The sequence below is a fragment of the Eleutherodactylus coqui genome, chromosome 8 (genome assembly GCF_035609145.1).
Source record: "Eleutherodactylus coqui strain aEleCoq1 chromosome 8, aEleCoq1.hap1, whole genome shotgun sequence".
Classification (NCBI taxonomy): Eukaryota; Metazoa; Chordata; class Amphibia; order Anura; family Eleutherodactylidae; genus Eleutherodactylus; species Eleutherodactylus coqui.
The window spans coordinates 40,359,946-40,380,972 of NC_089844.1; the positions used below are offsets into that span (position 1 = coordinate 40,359,946).

The following is a 21,027-nucleotide window of genomic DNA, read 5'->3' on the forward strand; positions in this document are numbered from 1 at the left end:
GACACAGCCATGTATCCCTCCACCAATAGAGAGGGGTTGTCAAGGGAGCTTAAATAATACATGGACCTGCAGTATCAGAACCTCCATTTTCGACCTGGTTCTGGCACCAGGTTATATGGTATAGCCCTCCTTTGTGCCCGTAGGGGACTGGCTGTTCGCCTCATTTCATTATCTAAATCCTCCTCCTTCTCTGTTGCTGCGAATGCAAAGACAGAAGGGGCTGGCTTCATTATTGAAATGAGCTCAACAGCCAGCCCCCTACAAAGACGTGATGGGCACAGAAAGAGCCTATACCACTTGACCCTGTACCGGATACAGGAGATGTGTGTAAGTATTTGGCCTGTATGGGCAACCCCTTTAAGCCCCCTTAGGGTCCAGGGTCCCAATGCAACTGCTAGTTTACACGCTATAGCTATGCCAGTGATAGGGGCTATAGCAATTATTAACAGAAATGTAGTTAATACATTCATTATGTCATCTGTTCAGGCTCCTCATTTCTTGATCAGAGTAGGAAGTGGCTGTAAAGATGATCTCTCTATGGAGGACCTGTCCTGTTCCGAATTACACAAACAACCCACTAATATGAGTGGACAGTGTGTAATACTTCAGTTCTCCTGTTGGTGCACTGCAGGAAAACAGAACACTTAGTGCCAGGTTTCCCCACAACTGATTGCTGGGGTTTGAACAGGAGGACTCTTAATTAGCTTAATGTGAAGGACCCTTCTAACAATTAGGACTTGTCCAAAGCAGAGGATCCCTTTAAGGGTTTGGTTATTATGACATTTAGCATTAAGAATACATTGCTGCCCACCAGCACAAGATGATGACTCGTGTCCTCACGCCACCCGCTTCACCCGCAGTGACTGGTAACCGACATCATTTGTCATGCAAACAATGTTATAGTTACTGAATGCCCAGAGTAAATATTTGCACGGTCGGTATACAAAACGTGGTCATTACAGGCCGTGTTTGGAATTCATTGACCACAGGACAGTGTGTGGCCAACCCCACATTCCAGCCACCCTCATACCGGGCTCCTCGCCGGCCGTACTACTTCAGTGTGACTGAGTCACTCCAGCATCTCCACATACCTGTGGCTTCCCTGAGTGGACGAGCTCGCCAAAGAAGAAAAGGGCTTCAATCAAGAAGCGGCTAATGACATTGACACGTGTAGGTGCAGGTGTGAAAAACTTTGCAAACTTATCAGAACTAATTGAATGTTAATAAACACTATTAACTTTCACAAAAGGCCTTCAGATGATACTAACTGATGCCAGAGAGTAACAGCTTGAAATATAATTGTTAGCATAAATCCACTATCTTGCTACATAGAAAAAAATGTCTTTAATCAGATAATTTCAAAGAAGATTTTCCCCATTTCTTATCACCAGTTCTACGCAAATGATCACATCTAGCTGCAGTACACTTGGACTGACGCACCCGAATCTCTTGGCCAGTATTGGCTGCAGAAGAAGAAGTAGATCTTCGGGGGTACTTTGTTTATAAAGAAAGTTTAGTGCCGCTATTAAGCCCCCTGAATGGTCTCTGCCCTTCTAATGTATATTAGTCTGTATACCTTCTATAAACTCTTATTGTAACAGTGACACCTGCAGGCCAGACAAGATCCTGCACCCAGTTAAACAAAAAACATCCTTTAGAAGAGCATAACAATAAAAAATGAAATTATAAAGTATAAATGTGTCTGACTAATGGGAGTAAGTTGGGATTTGTAGTATGTTGATATGCAGGGACTTTAGCAATGAACGATTTCCTTTCCTGCACGCATCATCAGCGCCTCCGGACAGGCGATGATGACGGATTTAGACGGAATGCATTCTATGTGTCCCGTTATCCGGCATGTTTGGAATTTGACAGATCAGCATCCGTTTTTAGTCTTCGCGGATGAAGGATTGGATATTTCCCTCTCTATTTAGCAGTAGCTGGATACTCTTTCTGGACAGATATATATATACACAACCCCATCCGTAACCCTGGCAACAGATACAAAGGTATTAGTTACACCACAGTAAATAGAACTTACCACCGTTTTCATTTCACATGTTACTAAACACAAAAAGACAGATTTCACAAGATTTGGTCTTTTTCATGTTTGTTCATGAATTCAGGGATGGAGCGGCCTCGCTGATACATAACACATACAGCCGTAATTCCTCAGCTAGAAGCCCTGTAACATATAGAAGAGACTTGGGGAGGTTGGTATCAGAAGTCTACACGCCCTTATCAGAACTCCATTACTATGGACTTGATTTTGGATGCAGCAAGATCAATATTCTCTTATAGCCTGAACCCTGGGGGACAGTAAGAGGCGCCCCTCCCTGACTGGCATTCTTAAAGGGTCCACGTAATACCGCCATACATGTAATATTGCTATTTACAGTCCACATACTACGGGCATACTTTATTTTTCCGTCGATGAGGGCTTGTTCATTGCATGGCGAGCTGTAGTTTTTATCGGTACCATCTTTGGATACATATAATGTATTGTAAAACGCTTATTTATTTTCTTGGAGAGGAGAGAGAGAAAACATCAATTCTGCCATCTAATCATACAGCATGTGACATTTTTTTTCCATTGCCGGAGCTCTGTGCAGGCTTGTCTTTTGTGTGACGCGCTGTAGTTATTATTGGTACCATTATGGGGTACATACGGCTTTTTTGATCCCTTTTAGTGCATTTTTTTGGGGAAGCAAAGTGAACAAAAGCGTTTTAGGTATTTTACAGTTTTTGCTGTGCAGGATAAATAGTGTGTTCAATCTATTGTGCAGGTCGTTATGGATACAATGAGGTAAAATAAGTATTTTTTTAAATATAAACGGAAAAGTGTCCAAAAAAAAAAAAGTGTTTTTTTGGGGGGGGCTATGTGTGTGTTTTTTTTTTTTTTCTTTTTTTTTTTTTCATTCTTACCTTTTTTTTTGTTTCGTCTTTTATGTTCCTGTAAGGGGCTTGAACCATAAAAGTTATGATAATGCAAGACAGTGCATGTGTAAAATCGTGGCGTGTTTCCTAGCACATGTGTGAGAGCAGCCTTCGTAAACCGGCTCTAAGCATTTTGACCAATTTTGAGGCCCCCGTATGATCCAGTTTCCATTTTTATTTTAACTTTATTTTCCTTTACCTGAATATCATTACTCGCTTCCCTAGGAGGGGCGCAAACACTTATGCAACAAAGCATTAAAATGGATGCTTTACTGTATGAGGCCATATCAACCCGGGATGAGTAAGCACCATTGTGCCCAACAAATAGCCCTACAAAGTGCCAGTGAGATGCTGTAAGCTCCGCCCCTTGCTCCGCTACTATTCGTTGAGGGATTCATGGGTGTGCCATGTGACCATTTTTGGCTATATAGAATGGTTAGGGAATTGGTGTGTACTAGTTGGCTATTCCCCAGCCAGGTCAGTGAACTGTATCTTCGCCCTGGGTGAAGGCAGGGTGTGTAGACTTCTGACATCTACTATATTGGAGCGATACATATTTTATCTTCCATCGAGTCTCGGCCAACAAACACACAAGCTTTAGTGTAATTATTGTTCCTGTTGTTATAGGAACTGTTCCGCTAGTCTAGAGCCAAGTGAAAGTCTTGCTCCCTAGAAGGAGTCCACAGATTGTCTTATTACATCTTACAACCCATTTAGGTGATTCTCCAGGAAGAATCAGCAATGCTGATGAGACCAAATAAGGCTGAAACCTCTCTGTACAATGCCCCTGCCCCTCCATCGGTCTCTGTACAATGCCCCTGCCCCTCCATCGGTATCTGTACGCTACCCCCTGCCCCTCCATCGGTATCTGTACGCTACCCCCTGCCCCTCCATCGGTATCTGTACGCTACCCCCTGCCCCTCCATCGGTATCTGTACGCTACCCCCTGCCCCTCCATCGGTATCTGTACGCTACCCCCTGTCCCTCCATCAGTACCTGTACGCTGCCCCTCCATCGGTACCTGTACGCTGCCCCTCCATCGGTACCTGTACGCTACCCCCTGCCCCTCCATCGGTACCTGTACGCTACCCCCTGCCCCTCCATCGGTACCTGTACGCTACCCCCTGCCCCTCCATCGGTACCTGTACGCTACCCCCTGCCCCTCCATCGGTACCTGTACGCTACCCCCTGCCCCTCCATCGGTACCTGTACGCTACCCCCTGCCCCTCCATCGGTACCTGTACGCTACCCCCTGCCCCTCCATCGGTATCTTGCGCTGGCACTGGCCCGTCCCGGTGGTGTCCGTGCCCTCCCTCTGCATCTACATACAATGTTCTTGGTGCAGTCACACACGTGCACCGCTGTTCCATTCACATGGGGCATGTAGGGTGCTCTGATATCAGGATCACCAGGGGTTGAAGTGATCAGACATTTATTCCCTCCCCTGTGGATAGTGACCATGCTGTATCTTTTTAATGGGAAAACCCCTTTAACTGCCATTTGAACTCCCACAATGCACTGCTGCCCGGGGTAAGGAACCGAACAGACTTCACAATATGGAAGAAAACCCAATGGAATGTAAAATGAATACAAGAAATGTCCAGGATTCGCATTGTGTCCCTGGACTTGTGTACTTACAGTGTCTGACCAACCACTGCTGAGGGTAACCTGGTCATCCCCAAGTGCAAGGCTCCTTCCATACATTCTGACATGGTGCAGGGATTACTGATACGCCCCAGATATTGTGGTCAGTGGAGGCCATCCGGGGGCACTGCCCGTACCTCAGTGTAGAGGGGGATATAACGGAACATATCCGCTCCTTCCGAGAGATGAAATGTCTTTATTTGGGAATTCTCCTTGCAAACATTCAAACAAACCCCTTGTTGTAATGCTAGAGGCTTCCTCCTTGTGGTGACTGACACATTCATGTCTCCCGTGGGCATTTAGGAAGTCATCGGTGCCAGCTCCACTGTTGTTATGGAGGGGGGGGAAGGTTACTGCCCAGATTCCTGAATGCCCCCCACCCACACAAACCACCAGGCACCTGCATTATAATAAATACATTGCAACCCATTGTAATCTGCCCAGACATTCCATACACAGGTCGGGGTCGCTGGTTGCTGCATCGTTGGGCACCGGCCACCCCTCATAAGTATGAATTGCATCCGTAGGGAATAAGGGAGACGCAGTGTGATTGATTGTTGCGTGCAGGTTTCCATTATGCCCTATGGGGAGACCATAAAATAGACAATATAACTATGACGCATCCACAAGACAACTGGCTTGCCAGCAAAAGATTACCTGGCACTTTATCGTACCTCGACCCAGTGTCATGCAATCCAAGTTTACATTTATTTGACACTAAACCTAAGTCCACAGCCCAATTATCACAGCAGGTAGAAGCATCTTTTGAAGACCTTGTACCTCGCCTGGTACTGACTAATGGTGCTGCATCCCCATCAATGGGATACATGTGTGATAATGACCCTTGAGCTGATGGTCTGCACTGTGGTGCCTATGGAGCCCTGGATAGTGTTGAGGGAACCGAAGCAGTAGAATCCTGTTTCAGGTCGAACTTTGCTAAAAGCTTGGTTTGGTAAGCCAAAAACCAAGAAGTTTATAAAAAAAAAACCCTCTAAAACTAGTTATGAATACTGTGTAAGAGGGTGGTGGTGGTTCAATGGATGTGGTTTAGTTCTTAACACTTTTGTCTTGCAACACTGGTGTTCTAGGTTCGAATTGGACCAAGGACAACCTCTGCATCTTCTCCTTCCCCTATTTTAGAGATGTAATGGGCATGGTGGCTCAGTGGTCAGTGATGTTGCCTTGCAGTGCTAGAGCTCTAGGTTCAAATCTGGCCAAGGACAACATCTGCATTGAGTTTTACAAAGTCCGTGCAGATGTTGTCCTTGGTCAAATTTGAGCCTGGAACCCTGGTGCTGCTAACCACTGAGCTTCACTGCCTTTTAGTTAGTGTTAATTGCTAGTTTTAATGGTTTTTTATAAACTAATTCAGACCGAACCAAACTTTTGACAAAATTCAGCAAACCTGCCGAACTTTTGAAAAGTTTGCTCATCTCTGGGCATGTATACAAACCAGTGGGAATGAAGGATGCTCCCCTCTCCACAGGAGCCATGGCATTGCAGTACATTACCATTGATGTGGAAGGTCCTGGCAGGGTGCTAGCCAGCAGTCTGTATAAGATAGTGGGGTTGTATGACTGTTCTCCATCCAGCATACACACTCTGAATATGCATTTGTATACTGTATATTGATACATTGATTTTGTTTTCCTCCCTGTTGGCTGTCTGCACTGACCCCCCATATCATGACTCTCCATCATCATCTAACCTTTTTCTTTCCTTTTTTCCATTTGTTCTGTCTTGTTCCTGTCATTTCTTCCTCCCTGGGAATCTCCTGTTCTGATCATTCCTCCCTTTTCCTCATCCATGATCCTGACCCCTTCATCAAAATCTCCCAGAATACAACAGCAAACTCCGGAATATCCGCAAAAGTATGAACACCCCTCATACCCCCACGCTTCAGCGCCAGCGCTCCTTCACTTTCTCTGGTTTGTTCTGTCCGCTCTCCTCATTTCCATTAAGCATGGTGTGGCCAGTCATGTGTGTAGGTGGAGGTCAGTATGGGTATGTGTGTGTGTGTGTTGCTGCACGGCCAGATTAGAGCGCCCGCCCATGGCCCCCACAGCACGTAATAATCATCTAAGGTAAAGGTAAGGTCCCAGAGTTGCTGCCTCTAGTGGGCATTGGCCCACAACCAACAAGATCTGAGCTGGTAGGGACTGGGCAGCATACCCCGGGTGCCCTTAATCTGGCCTTGTCCACCAGGCATGATGTCCAGACTGTATGTACGCTCCACACGCTTCAGAATAATGCACAGCCAATGGTCCCAGCAGTGACTAATATGGTGGATGAGATGGACTTGGGATGACCCCAATGTTTTCTCTTTGCTTACTTTTGAATGCATGGGGTGTGTGGGGTGTGAACTGGTTGCTTCTAACCATGAAGTTTATGAGCTGGCAGATCGCACGGGGCGTGGTGCTTGTCTTTTATGCATTTTCTATTTTGTGGCTCTGTTTACAACATCTGTGTTGGAATTCACTGCTTCGAGGTTGAACTAATGTGCCAGAGTCTTCAAAAGCAATGTCCTTATAATGTTATGAAACGTGTTGGGTGGAATGTCACGTGTAACACTGAATCCTCAGTTATTGCGCCTTATAATGGATAGTGACTTGGGATAGGATCAAGTTCCTGAAAGGTAAGATGGTGGAAACCCCCTCTGCTACAACCCACCACACATGGAAATTATTTTCTGGTTCCTATTACAGGTGTGCCATTTCTGGAAGGCACACTCCTGCGAGTCCCACCTTGACCACAGCATCCAGATACTTGAGATAAGATAATTATCTATCATCTATTATCCAGAGTGCAGAATAACTACAAAGAGCGTCTCTCAATCTGGAGGACCCGGCACATTCATGTATTATATGGACAATCCCCGTGATTCAAATGGGAACTATGTAATACTGCATATCTCCTGTGGTGGCACTGCAGGGAAATTAAACACTTTCTGAGGGATCAGCTGCAGATCACAAGTGATTTCTTCAAGGTTCTTATCAGTGGAATCTTCCAAGAAAGCATTCATGAGCAATATTGGTCCGAGAGACTCCGACCGCTACTGTACTTGCAAACCTGCGAGTGAGAAAACATCGCATTGCTACAACATACCATTTTCACATGCGTGAAAATTGTATGTTTCAATGGAAAACATAGTTAAATCACATCACACTCGCATGAAAATCACATCTACATACGAGTGCGATGCAATGCGTGCCATAGGAATTAATGGTCGATTTTGAAACTGAATTGCCCCGAAAACATAGGAGATGCAGCGATTTTATTTATTTTTTTAACCCCTTCCAATCTCAGACCATCGGTCCAAGAGAAAAATTGCTTGTGTGAATAAACACATTGACAGCAAAGTGTTGTTTTCCTGCGCGATAAGTTACCATATCACAATCGGTCAGATATTGTGTTCATAAATCGTCCATGTGATTACACTCTCACAAGTAGACGATCCAGAATGAATGATCCCTGTAAGAGAGTGTTCCTTCAGTAGTCCTAAGGAATGTTTTCCATTATCAGCATCCATTCCACACACTGATAAATATTCCTCTCTGCTGGTGTTGCTCTTCTTGCTTAGAGGGCGCCCCCTCTGGTGGCAGTACTGTATTGCATTCTGTGTTTTGGAGATGTTGCTGAATTGGTATTTTAGATGATTTATTGTTGTATCTTGTTTGTTCGGTTTTGCTTTAGATCTCTATGGAGTTGCGGATACAGAGTGGCACGGGCTCAGGGGGGGGGGGGGGCTCTGGCTTTCTATCAGACGCATATTGATTCCATATGTCATTAATAAACCAACTTTATTTCACATATTTGGAGGATGCCGCTGCAGAGCATCCTCCACAAACAGGCGGTAATTATCTGGGGTCATGTGAGGCGAAGAGAGCGAGGCTGGAGACCTGATGAGGGAGAATTCTTTTATATAGGGTATCTTCCTGTTTGGGTGCCTGCAGTATCCTACCTCGCCTGCTCTAGAGGTGGTGCTCTTTACGGTCAGTCTCTGACTGCCAGCACGTTGCCAGTTTTTATAGAAGGCATCAATTGCCTCTTAGTGGTGCAAAAGGCCAGAGCTGAGGAACACAGTATGTCGACTAACTAGTGAAGCTGTGCAAGTAAGGGGGAAATTTATACATCTGTGTAGTTCCAAAGCGTGTTTATGTGAAGTGCGCCAAATTCGTCAAGAGATGCATACCTCTTAAGAAACTTGGCACATTTTCATAAGTCAGTGTGCCAGAATGTGAAATATATGCCAGCCAATGCACAGAGTTACACTATAATTTGCCAGTTTCTGGCATAAATTATAGTAATCTCTCAAACCATCAGATGCCACGCCCTCTTAGCTAAGCCCCACCCAATTTAGAAAATGTCAAGTGAGGTGCAAAAAAGTCGCATAAGTTTGGCTTGCACAAGAAAGCAACTTTTTTTTCTGTCAAAAAACAAGTAACTCTACACACATTCCCCCTGAAAAGTTTACTAGTCGGTGCAAATCAATTTAGAATAATTTACTATTGATTTGCACCAAGAAAGAACAGACGTTGAGTCATTACACACATTTCCAGATCTCTCCCCTCCCTCTCTCCCCCTCTCTCTCTACCCTCCCTCCCTCTCTCTCTCTCTACCCCCCCTTCCTCTCTCTCTCTCTACCCCCCCTTCCTCTCTCTCTCTCTACCCCTCCCTCCCTCTGTCGCGCTCTACCCCCCCCTGTCACCCTCTACCCCCCCCCCCTCTGGCGCGCTCTACCCCCTCCCCCCATCCCTCTGTCGCGCTCTGCCCCCACTCCCTCTGTCGCGCTCTGCCCCCACTCCCTCTGTCGCGCTCTGCCCCCACTCCCTCTGTCGCGCTCTGCCCCCACTCCCTCTGTCGCGCTCTGCCCCCACTCCCTCTGTCGCGCTCTGCCCCCACTCCCTCTGTCGCGCTCTGCCCCCACTCCCTCTGTCGCGCTCTGCCCCCACTCCCTCTGTCGCGCTCTGCCCCCACTCCCTCTGTCGCGCTCTGCCCCCACTCCCTCTGTCGCGCTCTGCCCCCACTCCCTCTGTCGCGCTCTGCCCCCACTCCCTCTGTCGCGCTCTGCCCCCACTCCCTCTGTCGCGCTCTGCCCCCACTCCCTCTGTCGCCCTCTGCCCCCACTCCCTCTGTCGCGCTCTGCCCCCACTCCCTCTGTCGCGCTCTGCCCCCACTCCCTCTGTCGCGCTCTGCCCCCACTCCCTCTGTCGCGCTCTGCCCCCACTCCCTCTGTCGCGCTCTGCCCCCACTCCCTCTGTCGCGCTCTGCCCCCACTCCCTCTGTCGCGCTCTGCCCCCACTCCCTCTGTCGCGCTCTGCCCCCACTCCCTCTGTCGCGCTCTGCCCCCACTCCCTCTGTCGCGCTCTGCCCCCACTCCCTCTGTCGCGCTCTGCCCCCCCTCCCTCTGTCGCCCTCTGCCCCCCCTCCCTCTGTCGCCCTCTGCCCCCCCTCCCTCTGTCGCCCTCTGCCCCCCCTCCCTCTGTCGCCCTCTGCCCCCCCTCCCTCTGTCGCCCTCTGCCCCCCCTCCCTCTGTCGCCCTCTGCCCCCCTCCCTCTGTCGCCCTCTACTCCCCCCTCTCGCGCTCTACCCCCCCTTCGTCTCTGTCGCGCTCTGCCCCCCCCTCCCTCTGTCGCGCTCTGCCCCCCCCTCCCTCTGTCGCCCTCTACTCCCCCCTCTCGCGCTCTACCCCCCCTTCGTCTCTGTCGCGCTCTGCCCCCCCCCTCCCTCTGTCGCGCTCTGCCCCCCCCCTCCCTCTGTCGCGCTCTGTCCCCCCCCCCTCCCTCTGTCGCGCTCTGTCCCCCCCTCCCTCTGTCGCGCTCTGTCCCCCCCTCCCTCTGTCGCGCTCTGCCCCCCCCTCCCTCTGTCGCGCTCTGCCCCCCCCTCCCTCTGTCGCGCTCTGCCCCCCCCCTCCCTCTGTCGCGCTCTGCCCCCCCCCTCCCTCTGTCGCGCTCTGCCCCCCCCCCCTCCCTCTGTCGCGCTCTGCCCCCCCCCCTCCCCCTGTCGCACCTTACTCCTCTGTACCTCTGGAGGGAGGGTCTGTACAGGTTCTTGCAACTTAATAACAAACTGGATAGGACCCTCCAGTGTTGGGCCGCAGAGCAGCCGCATGCTCTATCTCTATGGTAGGCTCTCCCTTGTAGTACCACGTACAATTAAGGACTTCCTGGATGGAATACATTATCAGAGGGCGGCTTTTTTGTCATGTAGTTACTGTACGGTTCTACTGTCCCGCAGGACGGCGCGCTGTAAGAAGCCGTGTTCCGCGCTCCGGACGCGCCTCGTTATGTAGAAGTTTCAATTTCACCCTTGGCTGGGAAACAATACTTCTTATTTTGATCTGAGAGAAGTGGAGAACTTGCCCTCCTCTCCGCTGAGACTCGTGTTCAGACACGGCGCTCTTCGTGGGGCTGGGCCGGTCAGGACTTGTAGATAATTGACAATGTTCTTCCGCCCCCATTAGGAAGGGATGGGATGTGGCTCTGATACTATGCACAAAACATGCCCAGTACCCTGTAGATCTCGCCCACTACTTCTGGGACGATGTAGAATTCTCCACGGAGGCATCCACAAAGGGCAGCGATTCCGTAGCAATATTATCCTGAGCTTCCTGGTTCATGAACAGAATGCTCAAACTACAGTAAAGACTGACACTAACTAAGGCCTAATGCACACAGGCGGATTTTTGCTGCGGAATCCAGAGCGGGCGTCCGCTTCATGCACACGAAGAATTAATTCTGCAAAACCCTTTTTCCATGACAGCTTTCACCTTCGGGGCTATCGAGGGTTAACCATCTCCCATTTGCTCACTCTGTGCCACAATCTTGGTTCCTTCTCCTCGGTGAACGGGGCCCCATCACTGTGGCACTAAGAAACAGCCCCGGAGTTCCCAGATGACCTTCTCTCCCATTCATTCTTAAGGCCCTGGAAATGCCACATTATTATTCAGCAGCCACATAATTGGCTGTCTCTCCGGATCCTATTTACAAGGTGGCACGGAACGATGCGCCCGCGGCTGTCCTGATATGCCTGTTTACAGGGCGCGATAAATAAAGTGCTGATAGAAAACATTGAGGAAATCGCGCACCTGCGACAGATTGGTCGCCATAATCACTGTTCTTTAAGAATCTGGTTAAGTAGTGCAAATTTTTTGGAAGAGCTGTCACATTTTTATTGGCTATGTTCTATCATTGTTCGGTGTAAAGGCACACCCCGACTGAACGTTGAACGAGAATTCGTTCATTGTGCAGTTATAAATGGCAGATCGTTCGTATAAACAGGCAGTCGTTCAGTTATGGAGGCGGGTGGGCTGGTAAATCTGTGGCCCACTCCAACCTTCATTCACTGAGCAATGAGCGTTCCTGTGTAAAAGGACCGGAGTGACTATTGCTGTGATGTGAAGGGGCCCTACTGGTAGTCCTGCTTAGTACAACTATAGTCACATGATCACTCAATGAAGCCAAAGTAAGCGATGGTTGTTCTGTGTAGACCCGGCCATGAACAGGGGGACATGAGATAATTCACTCACTAGCTGCTTTGTTTCAGCTCACCAAAAAGTAGTCACTGGTTGGACAACTTGGACAACCCCTTTAAGTCTCTGCTCATACAGGAGTCCTGAGATTACAGCAGTCATTGAGGCATCTGCCAGTGTTGGCCACCCTAAAGCCCTCTTAGGCATTAATTTAGAAACAGGAGTATGCATAGAGGAGAGGAACCCTGTGTACCAAAATAGTGCGCTTATGATTAGTGCCACCCAGGATGAAAGGACCAGGTTTGCCCACCCTTTTCAGAGCCTTGTGCCAATTCCTCACCGCCTTGTGTCTGTGTCCTTCACTACAGCAATGGGCTGAGATAACTCTTGACTGGACCCCTCTCTCAGGGGCCCCACCGCAGCTACATGGGGTTCCTCAATGGTGTATATACGCCCTCGTGTAGGAACAACCTGGTCAGCAGAAGCAAAGAACAATGGGTGCCCATTGCGGATACATTTTGCTGTTGTTCTGTAATCTTTTTTATTATGCTTTGCTAGGAAACCGCTACGGAACTTTTTCGGAAACCACATGAAGCGATAACACTGATTTCATTGTGAGTCTACTTGATTACATTGGGAAGGAATGCGGCCCCTCCCCGGGGTGGTCTCTTCGGAGAGCGCGCTCCTCGGTGGATCACTTAGTTATTGTTTCAAAAGTTTCTTACAGAACTTTTCCTGCTGAGAATCGCGTCCGTCCATCATAAAGTATTGGGTGCAACACGGATTTAGTCATAGAAAGCAAATGCAAGCCAGCGCGATTCTGGTTCATCGTGTGGACACCGTACCATCTAAGGGCTCATTCACACGGGTGTATGCAGTTTAGTTTCATGAAAAGCGCACCATCTTCTCTGCATCTGTATTCGCGTGATTCATGTGTTTTGGATGCGTGTGCGTTTTTCATGTCTGTATTGCATCTGCATTCAATAAGGTTTTTTTTTTTTTTTATGCACACAAACAAAAAAAAAACTTGCGAGAAGGCCCAATTGATGTAATTTATTTCCTACTGTCTACTGGTAACATGTAAAAATGCAGTCAATACACATGCAACTTTGCTGCATTTTTAGGCAATCCCGGGCGATCTTACGGATGAAAATAGGACGTGCTGCATCTTTTTTTTTCGTCTTTTTGGACGAACGATGATGAGTCCACGTAAAAAGGGTCATCTGAATAGGCCAATGCAAATCAATGGTGTCGTATACTGTCCGTATTACGCCTGTAAAAGAGAATATGGATGTAATACGGACATAAAATCCGCTCCCAAGCTGGGGTTACCGGCTCTGGATAGTCGCCTACTTCACTGATGATGAACCAATCACAAGTGGTCCTAAGATGCTTACCTCATCCTCATATGCTACCCTAGGGAAAGGCAGTGGTTGTCCGTGTAGTAGGCAGGTGCGCCACGTCCTCCTGAGCTCTTTTGTAGCGCCTCTACATTCTGGGTAATGGAGGGGCTGTTATTCCTTGGTTAGATCTGTTTCTGGGAAAGCTGGGTGACATCTACTGACGTACTCCTGTATACCCCACCTTGTGCTGCGGCGCCTCCTCCTTCATCATTTGCATCCGCTCAGATTTGCAGAGACATTTGGGATTTTCTTGTCAGGATCCATAGAATGTGACACTAAGGCGGAGGGCGAGAGCCGGACCCCGGGACACTTGTGACTCTGTTGTGTTTTGCAGGAGTGCAGACCCGTGACAAGACTCCGGACGAGATTGTATCTGTACCCCGCAGGAGGACGACCAGCGAGGGGCAATATGAAGAAAATGTTGCTGACCCCATCTCTCCCACCAGCCCCACCAAAGTGCGCTCCCCTGTGCGATGCGTCTCACCAGAAGTCTTCAACACCATCGCAGCCAATCCAGGAGGAAGACCAAAGGAGGTAACCACTGCCAGCCATTGGTTGTTCATTTAACCGTTTCTTATCTGATTCTTGGAAAGTTGTGTGAAAAATGGTATCTTAGGGTCCAACAGGGATTGTCACCCAGTTTTCCCAGACTCCTAGGTGGCAGGTCTACCTTATTATGTGCAGGGCTGCTGTCTAACTGCACCCTGAGGTCCAGGAAAGCTGGGTGATAATCCGCATAAAGCTTCCACTGGTGTTGTGATCCCCTGAGGGACTCTCGCCCAGCTTTCCCAGACCCCTGAATGTGAAATCTATCCAGTTGCGCAGTAATGATGCTTTCATGCAAGCGGAATGATTCCACCAGAACGCAGCAGGATTTACAGTTCTGCACCTAAATCCCCACGGCTGCCCTTGCAGGTTTTGATGCAGAATTGAAGATGACTCAAATCTGCCTGTAATTCTGCATTAAATCCCCGTCTAGCCTGCAGATTCCAGTGCCGATTCCTGCAGCGGCAAAGTCCGCTGCGTCCGGGCGGCATAACTCCGCCCGTGTGAAAGCGTTACTCTAGAGAGCTGCGCTGAGTCCTGTGGACACCGATGAGAGCAACAACTCAAGGACTTTTAAAGGGGATTATGGGGGATTTTAAAGGGAAATCTCTTCTAGAGAGGAATGTTGGACTATTTCCTTAAGATGTGATTTTATTTCTCTTTCTGCTATTTGCAGCCCCATCTACACAGCTACAAGGAGGCCTTTGAAGAGATGGATATCCCACCTGCTGCCATCAGCCCTACAGGCACAGGTACCCAGCGCCACCACCAGGCTCAGACTGGCCTTTATATGCCTATATCTACATTGGGGCATATGTATTATCTAGCTTGCACCAGAATTGTGACGTCAAAAAGTCGCAGTTTTGTTGCAAGTGCCAAAACTATGATTTTGTGATTTTCTAGACCGCCTTCACGCATGCCGTAAATGCTGCGGAATTTCTGCAGTAGATTTTTCTGTGGAAATTCTGCAGCATTTACAGTACAGGTTCTTTAAAAAATCTCATTCACACAGACAACAAAATTTTGCGCTAAATCTAAAGCTGTTTTTAAGTAATGCTGTGGATTCTAAATCCGCACCGTGCCTATATAAGCTGCGGATCTCAAATATTCCGCACCGTGCCTATATAAGCTGCGGATCTCAAATATTCCGTACCATGCCTATATAAGCTGCGGATCTCAAATATTCCGCACCGTGCCTATATAAGCTGCGGATCTCAAATATTCCGCACCGTGCCTATATAAGCTGCGGATCTCAAATATTCCGCACCGTGCCTATATAAGCTGCGGATCTCAAATATTCCGCACCGTGCCTATATAAGCTGCGGATCTCAAATATTCCGCACCGTGCCTATATAAGCTGCGGATCTCAAATATTCCGCACCGTGCCTATATAAGCTGCGGATCTCAAATATTCCGCACCGTGCCTATATAAGCTGCGGATCTCAAATATTCCGCACCGTGCCTATATAAGCTGCGGATCTCAAATATTCCGCACCGTGCCTATATAAGCTGCGGATCTCAAATATTCCGCACCGTGCCTATATAAGCTGCGGATCTCAAATATTCCGCACCGTGCCTATATAAGCTGTGGATCTCAAATATTCCGCACCGTGCCTATATAAGCTGCGGATCTCAAATATTCCGCACCGTGCCTATATAAGCTGCGGATCTCAAATATTCCGCACCGTGCCTATATAAGCTGTGGATCTCAGATATTCCGGACCGTGCCTATATAAGCTGCGGATCTCAGATATTCTGGACCGTGCCTATATAAGCTGCGGATCTCAGATATTCTGGACCGTGCCTATATAAGCTGCGGATCTCAGATATTCTGGACCGTGCCTATATAAGCTGCGGATCTCAAATATTCTGGACCGTGCCTATATAAGCTGCGGATGTCAAATATTCTGGACCGTGCCTATATAAGCTGCGGATCTCAAATATTCTGGACCGTGCCTATATAACATGTGGATCTCAGATATTCCAGACCGTGCCTATATAAGCTGCGGATCTCAAATATTCCGGATCGTGCCTATATAAGATGCAGATCTCACATATTCCAGACTGTGCCTATATAAGCTGCAGCCTCTGCAAAAATAATTTTGGCAGGCCTGGAAAAAATTAGGGCCACAAAACCACTACATGGGTAAAACCACTAAAACGTGCCCGGTGCTTTAGGCCCAAAACACTCTGGTCTTTAAGGGGTAATGGCACAAACTGGCATAAATTCCAGCTGGACCGACTCCAGTTTGGCTCACGGAGGTGCAACCGGACGTGACCAATATATTTAGTGGCTTGCGCCTCTGAATACATTTGTCACACTGTGGCCGACACAAAGTTTACTTGTGTATAGCTGACGTCAGCGGGGTCTCCTATCGAATAGTTTGGCCTGGTATTTGTCATTTTACCGTAACACGGATTTTCATGTGGAACTGCGTGAAATTTTGCCCTGAAAATAGGCAAAATCAACATGCGGAAATTTAAAGTAAAAACGACACAGAAACTAAGAAGAAGTCACATGTCACTACTTGATGCGGAAATGCTTGGAAACAAAACTGTTTGTGTCAAAATTCCGTGTGCGGATTGTTCCCATTGTCAAAAAGAGACGGATCTTGATGCGGATTTAAAGGCAGAATTCACATGGGGCTCTTTTACAATAATTGTTTATATCCTCGCTGGATTGCGGGAATCTGAACAGTAATCGTTCAGTGGAACTGACCGAGGAACGATATATAATTCGTCATCCGCTTTCTGCAGGCAAAAAAATCAAATGAGGCTTGGCCCGTGTAATCAGGAAGTTATTCACCTATGAACGACGGCCTCTTTACTGGGAGGCGGGTGGCCAGAACAATCTCCGCCCCGCTTCGCGTACATTCACAGAGCGATCCTCACTCCTATGTGGAAGCACAGGAGCAATTATCACTGAGACACCTGGTTCGTCCTGTGTAATCAGACCCTTAGTGTTGTGTGAAGCCCTATGTCAGGCTCCGCCCCCCGGGGGCCCCTCATTAGTCATCATGCAGTGTATCCGTCCGGCCCCAAGTGCTCCCTTCCAATATTGGCTCTCCATCTCCTCAGCGTCTTTCTTCCTCATCCAGTTCTCTCATTACAATTTCATTTCCTTCTGATTGCCGCTTCCAGAACGTCTTTATTGCTTCTCGGGGGCCAAGAATATGTTCTTGATTGTAACTTGATGGCTCAGCAGCTCATGTCGTCATCTGTACCCACATGACCGCGCACTGTGAGCACAAACCCCGTGACGGCAGACCTGCTTGAGCTTTAGAGGGGACTACGGGGGGATTCCTATTAAAAGCAGTGGGACTCTATTAGATGTGGATTTCGCAGCAGAGTTGGCACAAATTCCATATGTGGACATAGCCTTATAAGCTATTAACAGGCCAATGAGCATTACACACAGTAGCCACTAGTCATGTAAGGCAGCTGGTTTTCAGGGTGCCCTTACCAGTCGGCGACCACCTTAAAGGGGTTTTCCCACCAAAGACAATTTTCACCTATTAAGAGGATAGAGGATAAATGTCTGATCGCTTGGACTCTCAGTGATCCCAAGAACGGTGTTCCCAAATGCCCGATGTGAGTTTAGCGTCCATGCATCTATGTAACTGCTGATACATTTCCTTCTATGGGACGGAGAGAGAGTGCTAAGCCCCTCGATTTTTTTTTTTCTCCTGTTCCATGGAAGTGAATGAGTGGTCCCAGCAGCCTGACCCCCGTGATCAGACATTCCTTCCCTATCCTGTGGATAAGTGGGGGTTAAATGTCTTTAGTGGAAAAACCCCTTAAAGTGACCCTCCGAGCCTGGACAAACAAAGATGGCGACGCTGCTTCTGGACGTGCCTAATGCACACTGTATGCATTGGTAGTCTAAGACATGATGCTGCTGTGACTGGCTGGAGGTGGTCACATGGCCAGCACCGGCCAATCAGAGCAATATGTAGTGTCTTATACTAATGTACAATGTGCATCAGGTAGTCCTCTTTGTCCAGGCCTGGAGGATCACTTTAAAACCACCTAAGAAAGCAGCTTTGTAGTTCATGAACAAGCACAGTCTGACCAGCAGGGGGCGACACAGAGTAGCTATAAAGTTTTTTTGTTTTTTTTAATTTTGGCACCTTGATGTTCTCTATTAATAATATAAATTGGAGCGGACATGTAATGTAGAGGAGAGCACTGTGCATGGAGAGGGTGGGACGAGGGCGCGTTCTCTCCGCGTCTCACTGAGTGGGGACTGGAAACATTCCTGAGGCTGAATAACAGAGTCATTGTGTCAGGAAACAGCAGAATGTTTGGAATCGCCTCGTTCTTCCATGTTACATCCATCCTCATAACAACTCCGCGTTCTGCTCTCCACAATCGGCCTATTAAGGACGATGGCGAACCGCATATAACAAGAGTCCTCTGTCACCCAGCCCTGCTCTTATATACTGCACTCCCAATATCCCGTTATGTACACAACCCATGCCTGCAGATGTAGCAGAGCTGAGATTGCCATTTGGCACATCAACAACCTGGCACTACTTTACTGATTGCCCTGAAGGCCCTGGCACACAGCGGCACACTGGATTTAGTTTGGCAGAACTATACACTTCCAATTCCCCATCTGAGGGGGGATTCATGTCCAGCCTTGTAGATCTCCATCTTACATCTGTGGTGGAAGGGATGTGACAACCACTGTGGCCATCACATTACACTACACAGAGAGGTTGTCAGTGTATTTTCTTTATAGTTTTGTACAGGAGTGCAGACATACTGTATTTCCGCACTGGTGGGAATTTTTCTTCTGTTTTTAGTTTTCGGGCCACTAGGGGGGCGGGATTTATTAAGAGGGCAGGACTTAACAATGAAAGAGTCGTGGTGGAGAGCTACTGCTGAAGCCAGATGCCTTACAGCCAGACAGATCTAAGAGGGTTCTTCTTACAGTTTTGCTTGCAGTGAGAATAGGAACAAAGATGAGGAGGAGATTAAGGATAAGTTCACAGATGGCGCAAATGGTGCGGATTTTGATGTATTTTTTTTTGTCTGGGAATTTACTGCAGATTTTCTGCTGCAGAAAACCCACACCGATTCGCTACATGTGAACGTACCCTAAAGGGGACTCCGAAACTCAAATGGTCACGTGCCACTGCTGTCAAGTTCGTGGTCCTTCTGCTGACCTCACAATATACAATCCCATTCTCCTTGGTGGCTCGGTATATAGATGCGTCATCGACTACAGGGCATCACTAGCGGCGCTCGTCCTTATGAACAGCACATATGTCTTCTTCAGTCTTCATCACAACATCTGCAGTTCACCTGAATGCAAGGACGGACAGACGGACACCAAGCCGCAAAGGCTCATGGGATTGTGTAAATGACATCAGTGGAAGTGCTTGAATTTGACAGCAGAGGCAGGTGGTCCTACTCCGTTCCAAGGAAACGGCACATACTTTTTAACACTAAGTCAATTACACATACGATGCAGTTGACCTAATTAGGGGCATAAAGACTGCTGGTGGCTCTCGGGCATCGCCTATAAAGGAGCACTTGCTGTTTTCAGGGCGTATTTTCTACATATACAAACTTTTCTGACCTCATTCTGTATTTTTCCCACTAGTGGCTCGTTCTCCACCAGGTTTGGCCAAGACTCCTCTGTCGGCTCTGGGGTTAAAGCCTCACAACCCAGCGGACATCCTGCTGCAGCAGTCTGGAGGTGAGTGGCAGTAACAAAGGACATGGGCATTGAATGGCATTTTCTGTCGCTCCGCTGTAAACCCTCTGTAATCACTGGGCACACGCTGTAAACCCCTCTGTAATCACTGGGCACACGCTGTAAACCCCTCTGTAATCACTGGGCACACGCTGTAAACCCCTCTGTAATCACTGGGCACACGCTGTAAACCCCTCTGTAATCACTGGGCACACGCTGTAAACCCTCTGTAATCACTGGGCACACGCTGTAAACCCTCTGTAATCACTGGGCACACGCTGTAAACCCTCTGTAATCACTGGGCACACGCTGTAAACCCTCTGTAATCGCTGGGCACACGCTGTAAACCCTGTGTAATCGCTGGGCACACGCTGTAAACCCTGTGTAATCGCTGGGCACACGCTGTAAACCCTGTGTAATCGCTGGGCACACGCTGTAAACCCTGTGTAATCGCTGGGCACACGCTGTAAACCCTGTGTAATCGCTGGGCACACGCTGTAAACCCCTCTGTAATCGCTGGGCACACGCTGTGAACCCTCTGTAATCGCTGGGCACACGCTGTAAACCCTCTGTAATCACCGGGCTCCACACTCCTTTAGAAATTCCATTAATCCAGAATCTTTCTTTGGAGTTTAATTCTGACCACCCAACAGTCCAGATGCACTTGGTGAATGTAAGACACTATCTTATACCGACCCTGATTTACAGTTTTGAATAGCATCCCGCTTGATGTGTGAAGTCAGTACCAGTGGTGCTAAGCGGGATGTCAATCAAGGTGGAATAGGCATGAGGACCTAGGTGGCTGTGTACCACGGCAGCGCCGCCCAGGTGGCTGTGTACCACGGCAGCGCCGCCCAGGTGGCTGTGTACCACGGCAGCGCCGCCCAGGTGGCTGTGTACCACGGCAGCGCCGCCCAGGTGACTTTTGGTCAGCAGCATGCAGCAACTTTATAAACTCTTTTTCTCCATCCTAATAAAACTTGCATCTTAAGCGAGGACTGTGGTACAACATTGTAATGTTGGGTTAATAACGAAAACTCTGCCGATGGGTTCCTTTTAAGATGTTTTAGGCCAGTTTCAGAAAAGCGTATTGTAAGACGTGCGTAATAAAGAGGTGTTACAGATGACACTGTGCCATAGGTCCGCATTGTTTGATCCGTATTTCCCACCATATTTGCTGTTATTGTTTTAGTTTCTATAGGACAGATATGGATCCGTATTAGCCGAACAGAAATGAATACCAATTAACGCAAATACAGAACAGGTCATGCCGCGATTTTAAAATACGACCATTGAAAATACAGTCATGTGTATAGATATAT

The 21,027-nt window shown here is 48.1% G+C and overlaps 1 protein-coding gene across 9 annotated transcripts in view; it reads left to right on the forward strand.

Annotated features, from left to right (window-relative positions):
• The window catches only part of TNS1 (tensin 1), a 498,102-nt gene that overhangs the window by 458,902 nt on the left and 18,173 nt on the right, over positions 1-21,027 (forward strand). For 6 of the 9 annotated variants that reach the window (XM_066575541.1, XM_066575542.1, XM_066575544.1 and 3 more), the window contains 4 exons: positions 6,420-6,509; positions 13,790-13,989; positions 14,678-14,753; positions 19,613-19,708. In XM_066575541.1, the coding sequence (XP_066431638.1) occupies positions 6,420-6,509; positions 13,790-13,989; positions 14,678-14,753; positions 19,613-19,708 (462 nt within the window). The remainder of the gene's footprint in view (positions 1-6,419; positions 6,510-13,789; positions 13,990-14,677; positions 14,754-19,612; positions 19,709-21,027) is intronic. The other 3 variants (XM_066575550.1, XM_066575547.1, XM_066575546.1) reach the window with 2 other exon arrangements.